The sequence below is a fragment of the Equus caballus genome, chromosome 20 (assembly GCF_041296265.1).
Source record: "Equus caballus isolate H_3958 breed thoroughbred chromosome 20, TB-T2T, whole genome shotgun sequence".
Lineage (NCBI taxonomy): Eukaryota > Metazoa > Chordata > Mammalia > Perissodactyla > Equidae > Equus > Equus caballus.
In genome coordinates, this window is record NC_091703.1 from 11,227,347 (window position 1) to 11,243,653 (window position 16,307).

The following is a 16,307-nucleotide window of genomic DNA, read 5'->3' on the forward strand; positions in this document are numbered from 1 at the left end:
AAACTCTGAGTTTTGGATTTTTGCCATGCAAAGTAGATGAAAATGCCATGTACAGAGATTGTGGAAGTATAAATGCTGTGGTTTTGTGATATAGGCGAAATGCATGTGTTAATTACTTAATTAACAATATGTATTTAGTCAATTTTATTTAGGCCATACTGAGTTTTAGGTATCTTGAGACATTCATCTGGAGATATCAAGTAGGCTACTGAATTATATTAGTTTGGGACTCAGAAAAGAGGTGTAGCTTTGAGAGACATAAACTCACGTGTCGCTTATCGACAGGGATACCTTCTGAGAAATGCGTCATTAGGCAATTTCATCATTGTGTGAAACATTGTGTGAAACACAAACCCAGATGGTATAGCCTACTACACACTTAGGCTATATGGTACTTATCTTATGGAACCACCATTGTGTGTGTGGTCTGTCGTTGACCAAAACATCCTTATGTGGTGCATGGCTGTATTTAATAATCTTCTGCAGGATGGAAGACACAGATTAAAATGAGGTTAACCAAAGGACACTGTGTAGAGTAAGAAGACGAATAAACCAACTATACGATCCTGGAAGACACCAACACAGAAGAGGCTGATGGAGCCAATGAAGTCTGTAAAAATGATTACTGAAAGAGGGAAGAGAACCTAGGGGCTGACTAACAAAGACATCAAAGGAGGAAGGAAGGAATAACATTCTCTCCCTCCTGTTCACTCATTTGGCTGTTACTTTAAAGTCAACAATCTTGTCACACGTGGGAACTCTGTCACTAGCTTCTTTTCTATTCTTCACAACTCTTGTGTAATTTTGTCCAATAAATATACAGCAGGCATCAATAAATATTTCTGTAAGAAAATAATAGTGCTAAACTATAAGAACCATCTAGTCACGTCTCCTCATTTCAACTAATAAAAGAAATCAATACACACTTGAGTTGCAAGATTTGTACAATGGTGACAGTCAAATACAGTAGTAAATGGCTGCAAGAAGAATGTGAGAAAATTTAACAACTTGCTGATATGCTAACAGCATGAGTTTATTTTGTGCGGTCAAAAAACAAATCTACTCCAAACCAACTCACCTTTCTTCTTTCACCACTGATTCCTCTCCATTGCTCAGATCTTTTCACTATATAACTTAGCTCCTGATTGGAAATCTCTGCATCATATGGTACAAAGAACTTGGTTTCTTCACTGTGGATACGCTGAAATGCATCTACTATCCAAGAATCATTGTGTAATCTAAGAACAAAAATATTAATTTACATTTCTTTTATCAGTTTCTATTTATTTAGTTTATTATTGCCATTTCTTTTTCAGAAATTATTTGACTAAGTTTCTAGAAATTATTCAATAATTTCCTTCACTAAATATCATAATCCAACAACAACAATCTGGGGATTTTTTTTTTTTTTTTTTTGCAGTTATCTCTAATAAGCTTACCATTCTGATTTTTGATGTCTAGGTAATAGACTGTAGGAAATTGAGAAATATTTAACCAATAATTTGTATTAGGAATATCTAAATTAGTTCTAATGTGAGGGATTTGTCAAAGGGAATTTAAATTTGGGTTTATTCTTCCTCTGCGAGCTGGTTTTCGTGCCCCTGTGGTAGAAACCCCATTGGATCAGCTCAGTCAGCACAGAGGTTTCGCTTGGTTGGTTGTTTTCCAGTGTGAATGATAAATTGACCGATTTGGTGAAGCACCTAACCTGAGGAATTCCTTCTTTAATCTTTTCCCACTTCTCAAAACAACCCCAAATATTAACTTAGAAAAACGCTGCTTTTCTTGTGATCTAGTAATGTGACAACAAAGTATCTTACTGAAAAACATTAATATTTCATTAGTAAGACTTAGGTGAGTATGACAAACATTAATTAGGCCAATGCTTATAAAACTTTTCCATTAAATGCCCCTAAGTTCAGAGAAGAGAAAAAGTATATTCTATCCCTAATCTATTGGTATATTTGTTTTAATATAGTACTTTTTATTTTTTAAAAATTTGAGTAAAACTGAAACTCTGGGGAAATATATTTATCCTGTGATTCAGTATACACTTGGCTCACCCTGTGTACCTGGATCTAGTTTAAGAAGTACAAAATTGTGCAACCAAGCCATAAGCCAGATTGAGAAACCTAATACATCACAGTGTCAAAGAACTACTGGTTTGAGATATAAGTTTTTACAAAATGCCCAAGGTGTAAATTGGACTATCAAGATAGCATCACACGGAAGCATCTTACCACACAAAGCGGAGAATTGTAAATATTTTATTTCGATGATCGGGATTTTTTTTGCTTTAAATAGGTTAGATAGTTAAAACTAAAATTTATTATTTCATGTTAAAATGGCAGGCGACTTCACATCTGTTGTGTTACCTAGCTTTACCTTAATCTTGTCTTGTACATATTAATACCCTAAAACCAAAAAACTTAGTCTTACTGTTTATAAATAACAGAGACAGAATTTAAACTCAGAGCACACTCCAAAGTTCATTTCATTCCATCATCTGAGCCTTCAGTGAAAATAACCAATACAACACAAATCTTCACTTAATGACCTCTGTCTCAATCCTTTCCAAAATAATAAAAAGGATTTTTCTACTCAACTTGCCAAATATGATCTATGTGGGTTTTTTCCCCCAAATATTTTGCATTCATCACAAAGTGGAAATAAAAGCAAAACTGCCACCCAGCGTCACTGATAGCGTCAATACAGGCTATATGGCTTGGTGCCATCTTGAAGTGCAACTACTACTCTTATTTGCTTCGAGAGTCTAGGTTGGCCATTTGAATGATTTGCTAGTTGTCTTGTTAAACAACAACTAGTTTTTACCATTCTCTTAAGCTTGTTTTATGTAACATTCATCTTTTTCTTTTAATGGTGGTAAGATTTAATGTAGTTAAATTACTGTCAATTTGCTGCCATAAACATTTTCTATATGAAGATTTTAAGTGCAGGATTATCAACAATGCAATTAACTTTGAATTAATTAGGAATCACAGTCCTGTTTCTGCTAGCTTCTGTTCTTTTTGCCCAGAAAATGTCTGTCTCCTCTTTATATCTCCTCCATTCTGTGTGAAAGAATAATTACATAAACATCCAAGCCTGGATCGACAGGATGGTAAACAAATGTTTTAACAGAGAATAAAATGGCACATTGAAGTATGGAAAGCTGTACAAAGATTAATTGCGTTTTAGTTTTATTTAAAAAATTTTTTCTTGCCATTTTGAGTGGCATTTTCCATTGGAAAGCTTCACGACGGGTTGTTAATGAGTCAACTTACCAACTTTTATTAGATTTTAGCATATCTTCCAGCTCTATAGAGCCAGCTTACACAAACAAGAGAAAAAGAATATATAGTTGTATATGTAAAATAAGAAAGTAAATTGAATGTTAATACTTATGCAATTCGTTTGATAATATAATTAGTCAAGCTGTATAACATTTATCCAAAAATAAATTATTTTATCCTTTTGGATATTTATATAGGCCATACTGATCAAAGTTGTTGCATGTCTATTGAACTTTCACTCTTCTAAATTTCTTTAGAAAGTTAAAGAGCCCAACTAAATGTCAAGAAAAATTCTATAAAGATAAACGATGTAAAAAGTTTCAATTTCATAGATAAATTGGGCATTCATGGACATTGACAAGAGAAAACAATAGACTATTCTGTCTATATATACAGCATTAGAATAATCCAGTACAATATTGTTTAAACTTTTCATGATCATATATGGTTATGAAAGTTTGTTATTCTCAAATGAGTCAGAAATTACATACATACATATGTTCACGCATTTTCTGCCATTTTGGGTGTGTGTGTGTATAAATATCAGATTGAATTATATAAAATTGAAAATATTGAATCATATTGGATGAGAAAAAAGCAAGAAAAGCAAACATGGAAAAATTTTAATAATTAGTGAATCTAGGAGAATATATAAGTTCATTGTACTATTTTTGCGATTTTTGTAAGTTTGAATTGTTTTCTAATAAAAAGCTAAAATTTTATGATATACTATTGAAAAATACATCATTTATGGTGATGTTTGCAAATTTGAATTTCTTTTAACAATATAGCTATTCAATATGCCTAAAAATTTTACATTTTTAAGTTATTTCTTCAAATTGTAATTAAAGGAGAAACTACATCCCACCTGTCCACAAAGCCTTAGGCGTTATTGTTTATAGAAATAGGTCACATATTATGCCACAAGTTCTGATGATGGCCAATGAAACAAAGTAATTTACAAAGTCCTCTGCCCTGTGCCCTACATTTGAAGCAATTCATTGCTTGGTGAGTGGCAGTAGCTATTACGTTTGGTTCACACCTGAATGTGGGTCATTCACAGAAACCTAGTATGTGACATTTCTTTTAAAGCCAAAAAGGACAAGTGTGAACATTTAGCTAATACAGTATTTTAAGGGTCATGAGAAGGATGGAATCTATAATTTTAAATAGCTCTAAATGCAAGAAAAAACATAAAAATTAAGAATCAAATATAATTGCTTATTTCTAACTCGAAAAGTTACCAATGAGTTTGGCAGTATGGCTTTACACACATTGTAGTCAATGTGTTTATGATGTAAGCTGGAAAACTACTTATCTGCTGGAGTGATTACATTAGAATGCTTCAGGGAAAGCTCTGAACAGACAGTGTATCAATGGTCAAACTTCTTTTGGCATGACCAGCATGTGCTTGACAAAATTCATTCTTATTTTGTTTATTGTTAAAATCCACATATTCTTTAGCAGAACTGTTGAACACTTCAGATGAAGTGTATGACATTGATGGTTTTATACGCATGGAGAAAGCTTTTGTTGCCTTTCTAGAAACTCCTGACTACTCACCATTCTTTTTAAGTGTAATTGAAATTCAAATGACTTTGGCTTGGAAACAGAGGAAAAAGGAAATACAAGGAAAGAATAAAGAAGAGGAAGAAAATAAAGAAGGGAAAAATAATTTTAGAAAAAGGAAAAGAAATTCAGAAAATAAAAATGTGCACACAAAGAGAAGTAGTCAAGAAACCTCCCTTTCCCTTTTTCAGAGACAGTTCTATCACAGCTTTCTAATGATGAAGTGTATATCCTTCGATCTATGTGTAGTCTCACGCCGGTAAGGGGGCCATCATCCTCTTAATTCATCCCTCGTTGATTTGTTCATTCAGTCAACAAGTATTCACATACGCTTACCAAATGCCAAGTAGTTGGCAAGTGTAATTAGTAGGGGAGGCGATAGGTGAGGATTACAGGAGGAGGTGGAAAGGAGGCCGTATGAGTCTATACTTAGAGATTCTCAAATGATTATGAGAGCCAATGACATATTATTAAGGGTTAGGATTCTGTTCTTTCTCATGGCCACAAGGACCAGCTCTTCCAGTGCATACTGTCTTATATTCCTATGAGGGTACGGACTCAGGTTATGCAGGTAGATCAGTTTTACTAGGGAAAGCCCAACTATAAAGGGTAAAGTGAACCAGAAGAACTATGAAGCATTTTCCTGAATCAAACTCATCCGTGAGGTCTTAGCCACTGGGAAAGCACAGGGCTGATAAGAGGTCCTGATCTCATGATCAGTGTCAATGGCAAAAAAGGGTTGCTTAAGCACTTAACCCAGACTAAACGCTGAGGCACCTTCCATCATTTGTACCACCGCAGAATGACAGCTCCTTTGCAGATGTGACCAAGGTCACTAGGAAGCCATCTGCATTTTTGAGTATCTGAGCATGCCTCATATTAACCTCCCTACCAGATCATTAAAGAGAAAAGACTACTTGTAGAAGGAGGTGGAGGATGGGGGTTGGAGACAGTGGAGTTGAGATTTGGGATTACCAAATTGGAGCAGAGAATTGGCAAGCAAGGAGTTAGAGGGCATTCTGCATCTATGATGCGTTTAGTACTTCCCTGGGTCCCTTGGACTTTTTCCGGACAGTGCCTAAATTTCTTGCATTTCTCCTGCTATGGACATCCTTGCAACCCTTTCAAACTTCTCCTTCCACATTGCAGTATAATTTTTTAAAGTTGACTGCGGCCAAAGAATTCAAACTAAAAGCCTATTTTGATCACTTCGATAAGTCAAACTAACACACATGAGAGTTGTGTGTATATCTTTTTACACTTCTTCATTATGTTCCAGCTGAGAGTTTAAAATAAAAAACACGAGAGTTAGTGTCATTTGAACATACAGCCTGTGAGCCACATTTTATTTGAACTAGACGGTGTGTCTTCATCATTAAGAAAATGTATTCTTTTATTTATTCATGTTTTTAATTCAGCAAATATTTGTTGTGTACCTATTGTGCTCTAGGTACTTTTCTGGGTACAGAGGAAAGAATGGTAAATTCTAGAATCAACAACCTTGTCTTCCATTCCCAGTGCACCATTTCACGTTATTTTGTCACTATATTTTTTATTTTTTTTTCAATTTGACTTGACTACTTATGTAACATCTAAAATACGTGGTTCAGAAAGTTTGACATACTGTTTTATGCACATCATTCTCATTGACTTGTGGCAGCACACAAAAATAGTTGTTCATTTTGTCCACTTGCTAGTTCAATTCTTTTAGTGATGAGTGTGATGCTGGCAGAGAGAAGCAGGGAATGACACTGGCTTATGCACATTAACTACACTATCAGATGCAAGTACTTACATGGAAGTAGAAAAGGAAATTTCTCGTCCCAATGGCCTAAAACAAGCTCAAGCCAGGGATTTAGACTGGGCCAATAAGACAATCTGTGCATTGTCGCTTCATCCAGGTGCACATACCTTCTTGACACCTGCTTGCCATTGGTCAAAACTCACATACCCAGTTTCCCAAAGTTTGGGACAAAAATAGAAGTTCCAGAAGATTATTCTACTTTCTTTTATCCTGGAGGTATCCGAAGCGGGCTAATTTACCACAAACCAAACCATCAAATGACTGATTAATGATTTAGACTTAACTGACCAGTTTTTATTTTATCTTTATAAGACAACATCATGTCAAGGAATGTTCAGTTTACCTCTGATCCAGCTTCTTGCAGCTACAGATGGGGATAGTTGGGGTAGAAATAGATCCCTTTACTTGCTGAAGAAAAGATGAAAGTGGGGTCAGCATATAGCATGAACTCAACTGCCCACACCAGAGAGCTTAGGGTCTTAGGAAGAGAGCAAAGATACTCATGGGTCTTCTGCCAATGGCCTATCAGTGAATTTACCTGGAGCCACAACAATGAGCTACTTTGGTTATAATCATTCAGTTTACTGGAGCTGACACAATGTAGCATCCAAATCTTTTAAATAGGTCTATTCCTATACAAGCATGTCATAATATGTTCTGTCCATTTCTGCTTACCAGGACATAGAATGCCCATAACTATGTGATAATTTCAGGGAGGATGAAATTGTTTAGCTATATATTAATTAGATACCTTTTAGAATTTTTTCCTCCATGTGGTGGATAATATTTTGCCTTTAGTAAGGAACATTGTAAAGAAGGTTGATTTAGAAAGTGGAAAATCTTTGATTATCTTATACATATTCCCTAGACAATGAATATGCTCATAATATTCTCATCAAAATCTGCCTTTAAATTATTTTAATCTAAATTAAATTTTCTAAGTAATAAATGACACCAGCTAAAACTTATAAGGCTATTTGGAACTATTAAGTCAATGATTAAGAAGACATCACCACCCCAAAAACTAACTTGAATACCAGTCTTTTAGATTTGTGTACAGTTTCCAGGAATATAAAAGCTTGAACAAATATAACTAACATTTAAATTGTGATTTTGCATTCTCTGTGTATTATAAAGAAGTATGTAGGCAGCCTGTAGATCTTTGGGACTATACAGATAAAGGATTTAAAGGATCCATCTACTGCCAACAGAGGCTTTCCTCAGAAGAGTTATGAGGAAGACTGCAAGGACAAACAGGAAGTTAACACCCTGAGAGCTGTAGATGGTCCACACAGCTCTTCCTTATGTCAATGCCTATGGATGGCCATTGATAAAAGTTTGGTAAAAAGGTAAATTTTTTTAAAAGAAGCTCTAGAAAAGAGAAGCTCTGTCCATCACACTGAAAACATAAGCTGATAAAATTACAAAAAATTACATAAAACAAAACCCAGTAAGACAAAATGGCAAAACAGTTAATATCTAAAGATAATACCAACTTAGAGAACAGATCAGTAAAATAAAAGACAAAAGGATATCTCATTTAGATCTTGACACTATCCACATCAAATGAATTCTACACGGCTTATGATAAGGAGTTCAGTGAAAGCAAATTTGAACTTTACAAAAGCAGGAGTAAATAGTTTTAAATAATTGAATGAGGAAGGATTTTTTTTAATTTGAAATATCTGTATGTCATAAAAATTATCAAAAGACTTTATTATATATGAATTGTAAATATTTTTTTAAAACTCAAAAATAAATTTGAAAAGCAATTATCAAATGGAGAAACTATTTGTTAAGATATGACAGAAGGGTGAGCTAGCCCTGATGGCCTAGTGGTTAAAGTTTCATGTGCTCTGCTTTGGCAGCCCAAGTTCGCTTCCCAGGCATGGAACCACACCACTTGTCTGTCAGTAGCCATGCTGTGGCAGCGGCTCACATAGAAAAACCAGAAGAATTTACAACTATATACAACTATGTACTGGGGCTTTGGTGGGAGGGGGTAAGGAAGAGGAAAGAAAGGAGGAAGACTGGCAATAGATGTTAGCTGAGGGCAATCTTTCCCTGTCAAAAAAGAAAAAGACATGGCAGAAGGGTAAGACTGCTAATGTATATAAAACTCATATTATTCAGTAAGAAAAACATTTGAATGCGCTGTAGAAAAAAAGGCAAAAGGACACATAAAAGGAAATTCACAAAGAGGACATATGAATGAGTGATAAGCATGTTAAGAATGTTTAGTGAGGGGCTGGCCCCGTGGCCGAGTGGTTAAGTTCGCGCGCTCCGCTGCAGGCGGCCCAGTGTTTCGTTGGTTCGAATCCTGGGTGCGGACATGGCACTGCTCGTCAGACCATGCTGAGGCAGCGTCCCACATGCCACAACTAGAAGAACCCACAACGAAGAATACACAACTATGTACCGGGGGTCTTTGGGGAGAAAAAGGAAAAAATAAAATCTTTAAAAAAAAAAAAAAAAAAAAAAAAAGAATGTTTAGTGACCAGTAAATAAAGGAATACACATTCAGAAAAAGGATGAGATTCCATTTCTTCTCTTAGATTATAAAAGCATAACACATGATGTGAACACGGGTTGGTAAGTTCCTTCATGCACTGTTGTGGAAGTATAAATCTGTACAACTTCTCCAGAAAACAATTTCACAAGAGTTATCAAGTGTCTTAGAAACATCATACTCTCTGAACCAGTATTTCAGGGTCTCTAGGACACTATTCAAAGAATAATTTAAAATCTGAGCATGAACCTGAGTCTTAAGATGTTCATCAGAACTACTTATGAACAAAAATGAGAAACAATCTATTGTCCAGAAATAAACATTTAAATATTTTATACTGTTTATTTTATAGTATAAAATATTGTGTAGGCATTAAATGTTTACAAAGTCAGCAAAGAATATGAAAATAGTTATCATATAATATTAAGTTTAAAATCAACCTATAAAGTTATAATTACAGTATAATTTCAACTTTGTAAAAATAAATACACATAGGAAAAAGACTGAAGTAAATTTACCAAAAGATTAACAATGTTTTGTCTAGTTGGTGAGATTATTGGTGTTTTTTAATTTACTTTTTGATTCTTTTCTGTAGATTTGATTTTTCCTAAATAACATATATTCTTCCTATAGTAAGGAAAAATGGTTTAAAAGATTAATGCTTTGTTAAAAGCTATAAAATCCAGTTCAAATAATTACACCTAGCTCAAGAATCTCCTTGCACAGAGACAAGGAATTGGCCTCCTAGTTAACTCTCCTACTAGATCTGTAGGGAGTGAGAATTTTTCTAGTAGTAACCCTTCAGCAAGAAATTACTCAGGCTCTTGGAGGAATGAGATCCAATCAGCCAAATTGAATAGGGTCCAATCTGGAACTTGCACAGCCAGTCCCCATAATGTGGAGCTTCCGGTGCCCAGAGCTAGACGAAATTCTCTATTAACAGCCTGCACAACAGACTTGATATCCTTTGTACTCCAATAATGTTAGCCATGTTATCACATGTTTTGACAGCACTGCTCCAAAAGCCGAGAAAGACTTCAGATTGTTGTTTTCACATTTGGATTAAGAATGCTAACCTAAGTCAGCCAGCACGCACAAATCCACATTGGCATTTATCACCATGGGGAGTTCTTACAATTCCCATGTCTCTCTACCTACTTTTCCGCCAGAGTAAAATCCCACTTCTTTGACCAGATGCATCCAATAGGGACAGTATTTGCTTCATGGAAGAACTGAGCTGCCCAGCTCTCCACCATTTATTTTGCAAACATCAGTAAAGAGAGATTTTTCAGCTGACATATTGGAGTGACTTATTTACTCATATGGAAAACTCAGGTATTTTTCCTGTGGGAGATTATTGTAACTCTATCATCATCCAAAGGAATCCTAAGAGCATCTGCTTCTAGAATACAAGCAAAACTTACCTGGGGTTACTGAGCATGCTTAGTTCTGACAGGATAGGTTAAGCACACAGGATACGAAGACAGTAAGGGCTAGGTTGACAGAGTGAACAAATCTGCTTATTCCTCTTGGATTTTTTTAGGTTCATTCTCTATGATGTCTAGACACTGCATCTACCTTTGTTTTTTCTTTAATCATTTCTCTATCCATTACAGAGCTTCCTACTCCTCTTTACCCACAATTCTCCATGGGGTAATCTTTATGTTCTATTTTAAAGCAAACAACTATTTGCTTTAGGTAGCAAGATTAAATCCTATTTATTTAGTGCATAAATTCTGTGCTTACCTTTTCATACTTTCCAAGTAATCCTGATAATAAAAATGTGGACCTTGGACAAAGAAAAGCATGGTTGTAAACATTCACCTTAAGTCTGAAGACACATATCAGTATGGGAATAAATGATACATAACATTATCGAATATTTTTTTAATCCTACAAAGTTCTAAACTACATGATACAGACAGTCCCCCACTTACAATGGTTCAACTTAATGATTTTTCGAATTTAGGATGATGCAAAACCAATACTCATTCAGTACTTCAAATTTTGAATTTTGCACTTTTCCCAGACTAGTGATATGCCATAGGATGCTCTCTGTGATGCTGGGCAGAACAGCGAGCACAGCTCCCAGGCGGCCCCGCGATCATGAGGGTGAACAACTGATACACTTACAGCCGTTCTGCACCCAGACAGCCACGCTGCTTGTCACTTTCAGTACAGTATTCAACAAACTATTTGAGATATTCAACATTTTATTATAAAATAGGCATTTTTAGGTGATTTTGCCCAACTGCAGGCTAACGTAAGTGCTCTGAGAAGGTTTAAGGTAGGCTAGCCTAACCTATGATGTTTGGTGGCTAGGTGGATTAAATGCATTTTCAAGTTATGATGGGTTTATCTGGATGGAACCTATATAATTCAAGGAAGGTCTGTATACTATTTTATTTCTTGAACTTCTCTAGGAAACCCTAGTCATTTTAAAATAATAAAGATTCATGTAGAGTCTCTTGTAAGATCTAAATATCTGCATTATCTTTACCATGTTACACAAGAAAATGCCTAAAATCTAGCAAATGAACATCCTTGCCTAGGGCCACATGCCAATATAGTGGTAAAATGAAAAGTGAATGATCAGGAAAGACGTTCTTCCCTGGAAGAAAGGAAAGTAAGTAATCTGGAAAGATGACATGCAGTGCTTATGACATGTCAAAATATAAAATAAACCTGTGCATTATCTACATACATCCCCTGGAGAATGCGGCAATTTTACTACAGCTATGTTAGTGATCCAAGGGTCCCTTCCGAGAATGGCCAGTCTACTGAAGGAAGAACGGAGGAGTGAGTTCACCTCCCATTTTACAGAAAGTAATAACGCTATCACATGTGAATTCTCTCAGCACGCTGCCACGAACCTCCACGCATTTGCATTCACTCTTACCTCTTTCTCTCTCTCATCAAAGACAAGATCTTTTTCCTAAATCCAAGGTTTGTCTCCACATGTGCTCTACCTCATGTCTTTAAAGACCTTGCTCAATCCATTATCCTCGTTTGCTTGGGCATTTTCAATGTTTCTCTTTCTTTTAGAATTTTCATATGTACATATAAATATATTTAAGCCACACCCATACTAAAAACTACTCTTTTTTAAAATATCATTTTTGAACCACTTTCCGTTTATAGAGTAGCTTTGTGAAAAAACTTGTCGGTAAGTCCTGACGCTATGTCCTCATCCTTCACTCAGTTAGCCCACTGCAGTGTAGCCTCTACTCTATAAAGAATGAAACTCAAGGCTTCAACCACACAAATCCATAGCCTATATTGCTTCCCCTGAGCTCTACGCTCATCTCTCCAATTTCTTATGACATATTTTTCCTTGGCAATATCAAAGAAATTTCAAGGTCAATGTGAATGAGAATGTAACTCATTACGTCTCTCCTCTAATGTTTACTTTCTATACATTCTTTGTCTCTGAGAATGCTATGCCCACCCACCAATCTGCCCAACTGCAAAACTTAAGGTTATACTAAATCTCATCCTTTCCTTCACCTTCAACTTCCAACAAGCCCCAAAGCTATATCGTATCTCTTAACTATTTCTTAAATATGCCACAACTTTCCATTTCCTGTGTCATTCTCTCTAGTTAAGGTTTTCGACACTCTTTGCCTAGACTACTAAGATGACTTTCTAACTAGATTTTCCTGCTTCCAATCTGGCCACTATTAAATCCACCTTCTCTTCTACTAGCAAAGTGATCTTCTTTAAAGTTATTTAAAATCTTGTAATGTGTTCACTTTACCATTAGAACAAATTCAAACTCCACATCATGATATTTAGGACTTTTATCATTTTGTCCTTGACTACATTTCTAATCTCATCTCAGCCGACCACCATTGCTGCACATCCCATACTCCAGCCATATCAAAATACTGTTGATTTGCCAAATGTATCATACTTTCTCATGATGATATGGTTTTATACATCTTTCTTTATCCCACAAATATGCCTGACTCTGTTTTGATTCTAGCTAAATTATATTACACCTTCAAAAATTACTCAAGTGTTATATTTCAACTGAAACGTTTGACTACTGTCCTTATCTTCCTCCAGATCTGCGTTGGTTCCTTTTCTCTGTGCTCCAGGAGACTCCTGTGTTGACCTCTTCCTAACCCTATAACAAGAAGTCTGGAGGCTGAACACTGTAAAGAACAGAAATATTGAAGCACCTTACCTGAGATAATACAAATAAAATGTCAAAGAATAAATGATGAACAGGAGGATATGAATGAGCCCCAAGAGCATGACACCAATTTCCCTATTTCCCCCTCTCCCAAGCCCCTGACAACCACCACTCCACTCTCTGCTTTTGTGACTTTGACTAGTTTAGATATCTCATAGAAGTGGAATCATGCAGTATTTGTCCTCCTGTAAAATCACACAGTATTTGTCATTCTGTGACTGGCTTATTTTACTTAGCATAATGTCCTCAAGGTTCATCCATGTTGCCACATATTGCAGGATCTCCTGCTTTTTTAAGGATGAATAATATTCTATTGTATATATATACCACATTTTTCTTTCTTCATTCATCTGTCGATGGACATTTATGTTGTTTCTGCATCTTGGCTACTGTGAATAGTGCTGCAATGAACACAGGAGTGCTACTATCTCTTTGAGATGCCAATTCTAATTCTTTTGGATAAACCCCCAGAAGTGGAATTGCTGGATTATATTACCAAGCTACAGTAATTAAAACAGTATGGTATTGGCATAAACATAGATATATACACAGAACAGATAGAGAGCCCAGAAATAAATCCAGGCATTTACTGTCAACTGATCTTCAACAAGAGTGCCAAGAATACACAATGGGAAAAGGATGGTCGGTCTCTTCAACAAATGGTGCTGGGAAAACTGGATATCCACATGCAAAAGAATGAAATTGGAACCTTATCTTACACCAGAAAAAAAAAAAATCAACTCAAAGTAGATTAAAGACAAATATAAGACCTGACACTATAAAACTTCTACAAGAAAACATAGAGGAAATCCCCATGACATTGGTTTTGGCAATGATTTCATGTGATATAGCAATGGCTTTAAAATGGACAGGCAACAGAAGCAAAATTGGATGAGTGGGACTATATCAAACTAAAAAGCTTCTGCACAGCAAAGGAAACCATCGACAGTGAAAAGACTTCTAGCATTTTTATACTGCCTTCTATTTGTTGTTTTTCTTCTTTCTTCCCACACATAGATTACTTGCTAAATTAACGATCTGACAAGGCAAACCCTATGATACTCAGGATCGAAGCTGAAAGATGATTCCTCTGTTGGTGATTTTGGCAGTGGTGGGAAGAATGGGAAGAAAATGGGTTGGAAGGAGGAGAAAAACAATTTTAGACAAGCTTCCCAGAAATTGCCGAGAAAGCCATTGGATATCAAGAGATAACTCCTTGGTTCCTGTTGATCCCTGGTTTTAAGAAACAAGTATAATGTTTTACAGCAAACCTAGCTCTCTTGATTGTAGAAAAAACATTTACCCAAAAGTCAAGTAATTTCTCAGCTGGTTTTCATGACAGCTGTTACACACAACAAAGGAGAGTTCTACCCCAGACATGGTTCTAACTTCTCTTCTTTACCGTGTTCTCACAGCCTAAGGATATGACAAGACCAGAGGCTGAACACTCTAAAGAATAGATGGATTGAAGCACCTTACCTGAAACAATACAAATATAAAATCAAAGAAGAAATGATGACGAGGAGAATGTAAAGCAGCACCGTGAGCATGACGCCGAGAATGCCTGATTGCATGCTTCTTACAAACGCCCAGTACAGCTTTGCTGCATCAGCTACAGGACTCTCCCCATTGCGTGTAAGCCGCTGACAAAAGAGAATACAAATTAATCAAATAAGGATGCAAACACCGATCAACAAGTTAGAGTAATATAAAAACACAAAGACTATATAATATAATACTATAATTTATTTTTAAATTAAATTTTCAAGGTAGTGGAAGATCACTGGATCTTCAGCTGCACAAAGAAAAAAAGAAAAAGACTGGGTTTGTGTGGTTGGTTTACCAAGTTTTTCTCATTTCCCTGTAAGCTTTTAAATATGTACACTCTACATGCAATTTATAAAGTAAAAGCCATGTTTTATTTATGTACTATTAACTTCTGAATTTAATGAGCATGAGATATGAAGAAATTAAATATTATGGTGGAAAGATTCCTTTCTTTCTGAAACAGATTTGAAAGGGATTTAATTTGCACTAAGCATAAAATAGATGGCTTATTTTAGAAACTTATAAAAAAGTTAACAGGCTATTTAATGTAAGCTTCAAAACTAAAGTTTACATTAGGTCAATTTAACAATAAGTCTTTATTTTAGACAAGGAAAAACATATTCTATATTGGGTTAGAAACAAATATAAAGCAGTCAGCTCTTTTAAAACAAATATGAAATGCTATGGACCTAAAGCTTTGTCAGATGACACCCTGGACCTTTGAGTTTTATAAAACACAAATGTCCTTTAATTATGACTCTCATGATAGCCAGTGAAAGTAATATGCATTATAAACATAAAGTAGGGAATTTTTCTCCAAATTAACAAAGAGGAAAAATTTCTTTACTTTTTAAACTAACAATTATATTCATATAGCTTAAAAGGGCACATTCAAAACTAGCGAATCCAAATCACATATGTACAGGTAAGATCAGAAGCCTAGAGAGGTTAATTTGCATTTTTCCTACTGCAAAATATCCTTTTGTGATTGGGCAGTGACTAGAATTCAGATGTTCCAACTCTCAACTACTGCTTCAAAAGTTTTATTTTTATATTCTGTACCCGTTCATTGGTCTACCTTGCAAAATGCAAGTCTGTTGCTAGAATTTTAGGCAGCAGATCTGCAAGGGTTGTCATGCATTTCTCCTATTTCAGATCTTACCTTTCTGCTGTTTCTTAAAGGTAAAGAAATAGACATGGGATTCATTGATGAAACAAGAAAAAATGATATGTTTGATGCCGATAACATAATCTAATTTATAGATGTTAAATCATTCATTTAACCCACATGTATTGCACTGAATGCCTACTCTGTGTCATTGAGCTCTGAAATAAAAGAGTGAATAAAATTAGACAAAATCCCTAACTTCTTGGAGCTTACTTTAA

At 35.4% G+C, this 16,307-nt stretch overlaps 1 protein-coding gene across 1 annotated transcript in view; it reads right to left on the reverse strand.

Moving 5' to 3' along the window:
• The window catches only part of LOC102149353 (uncharacterized), a 315,161-nt gene that overhangs the window by 85,856 nt on the left and 212,998 nt on the right, over positions 1 to 16,307 (reverse strand). The window contains exons 18-19 of the mRNA XM_070245788.1: positions 14,853 to 15,016; positions 1,079 to 1,238 (exon numbers count right to left, since the gene is read on the reverse strand). Of these exons, the coding sequence (XP_070101889.1) occupies positions 1,079 to 1,238; positions 14,853 to 15,016 (324 nt within the window). The remainder of the gene's footprint in view (positions 1 to 1,078; positions 1,239 to 14,852; positions 15,017 to 16,307) is intronic.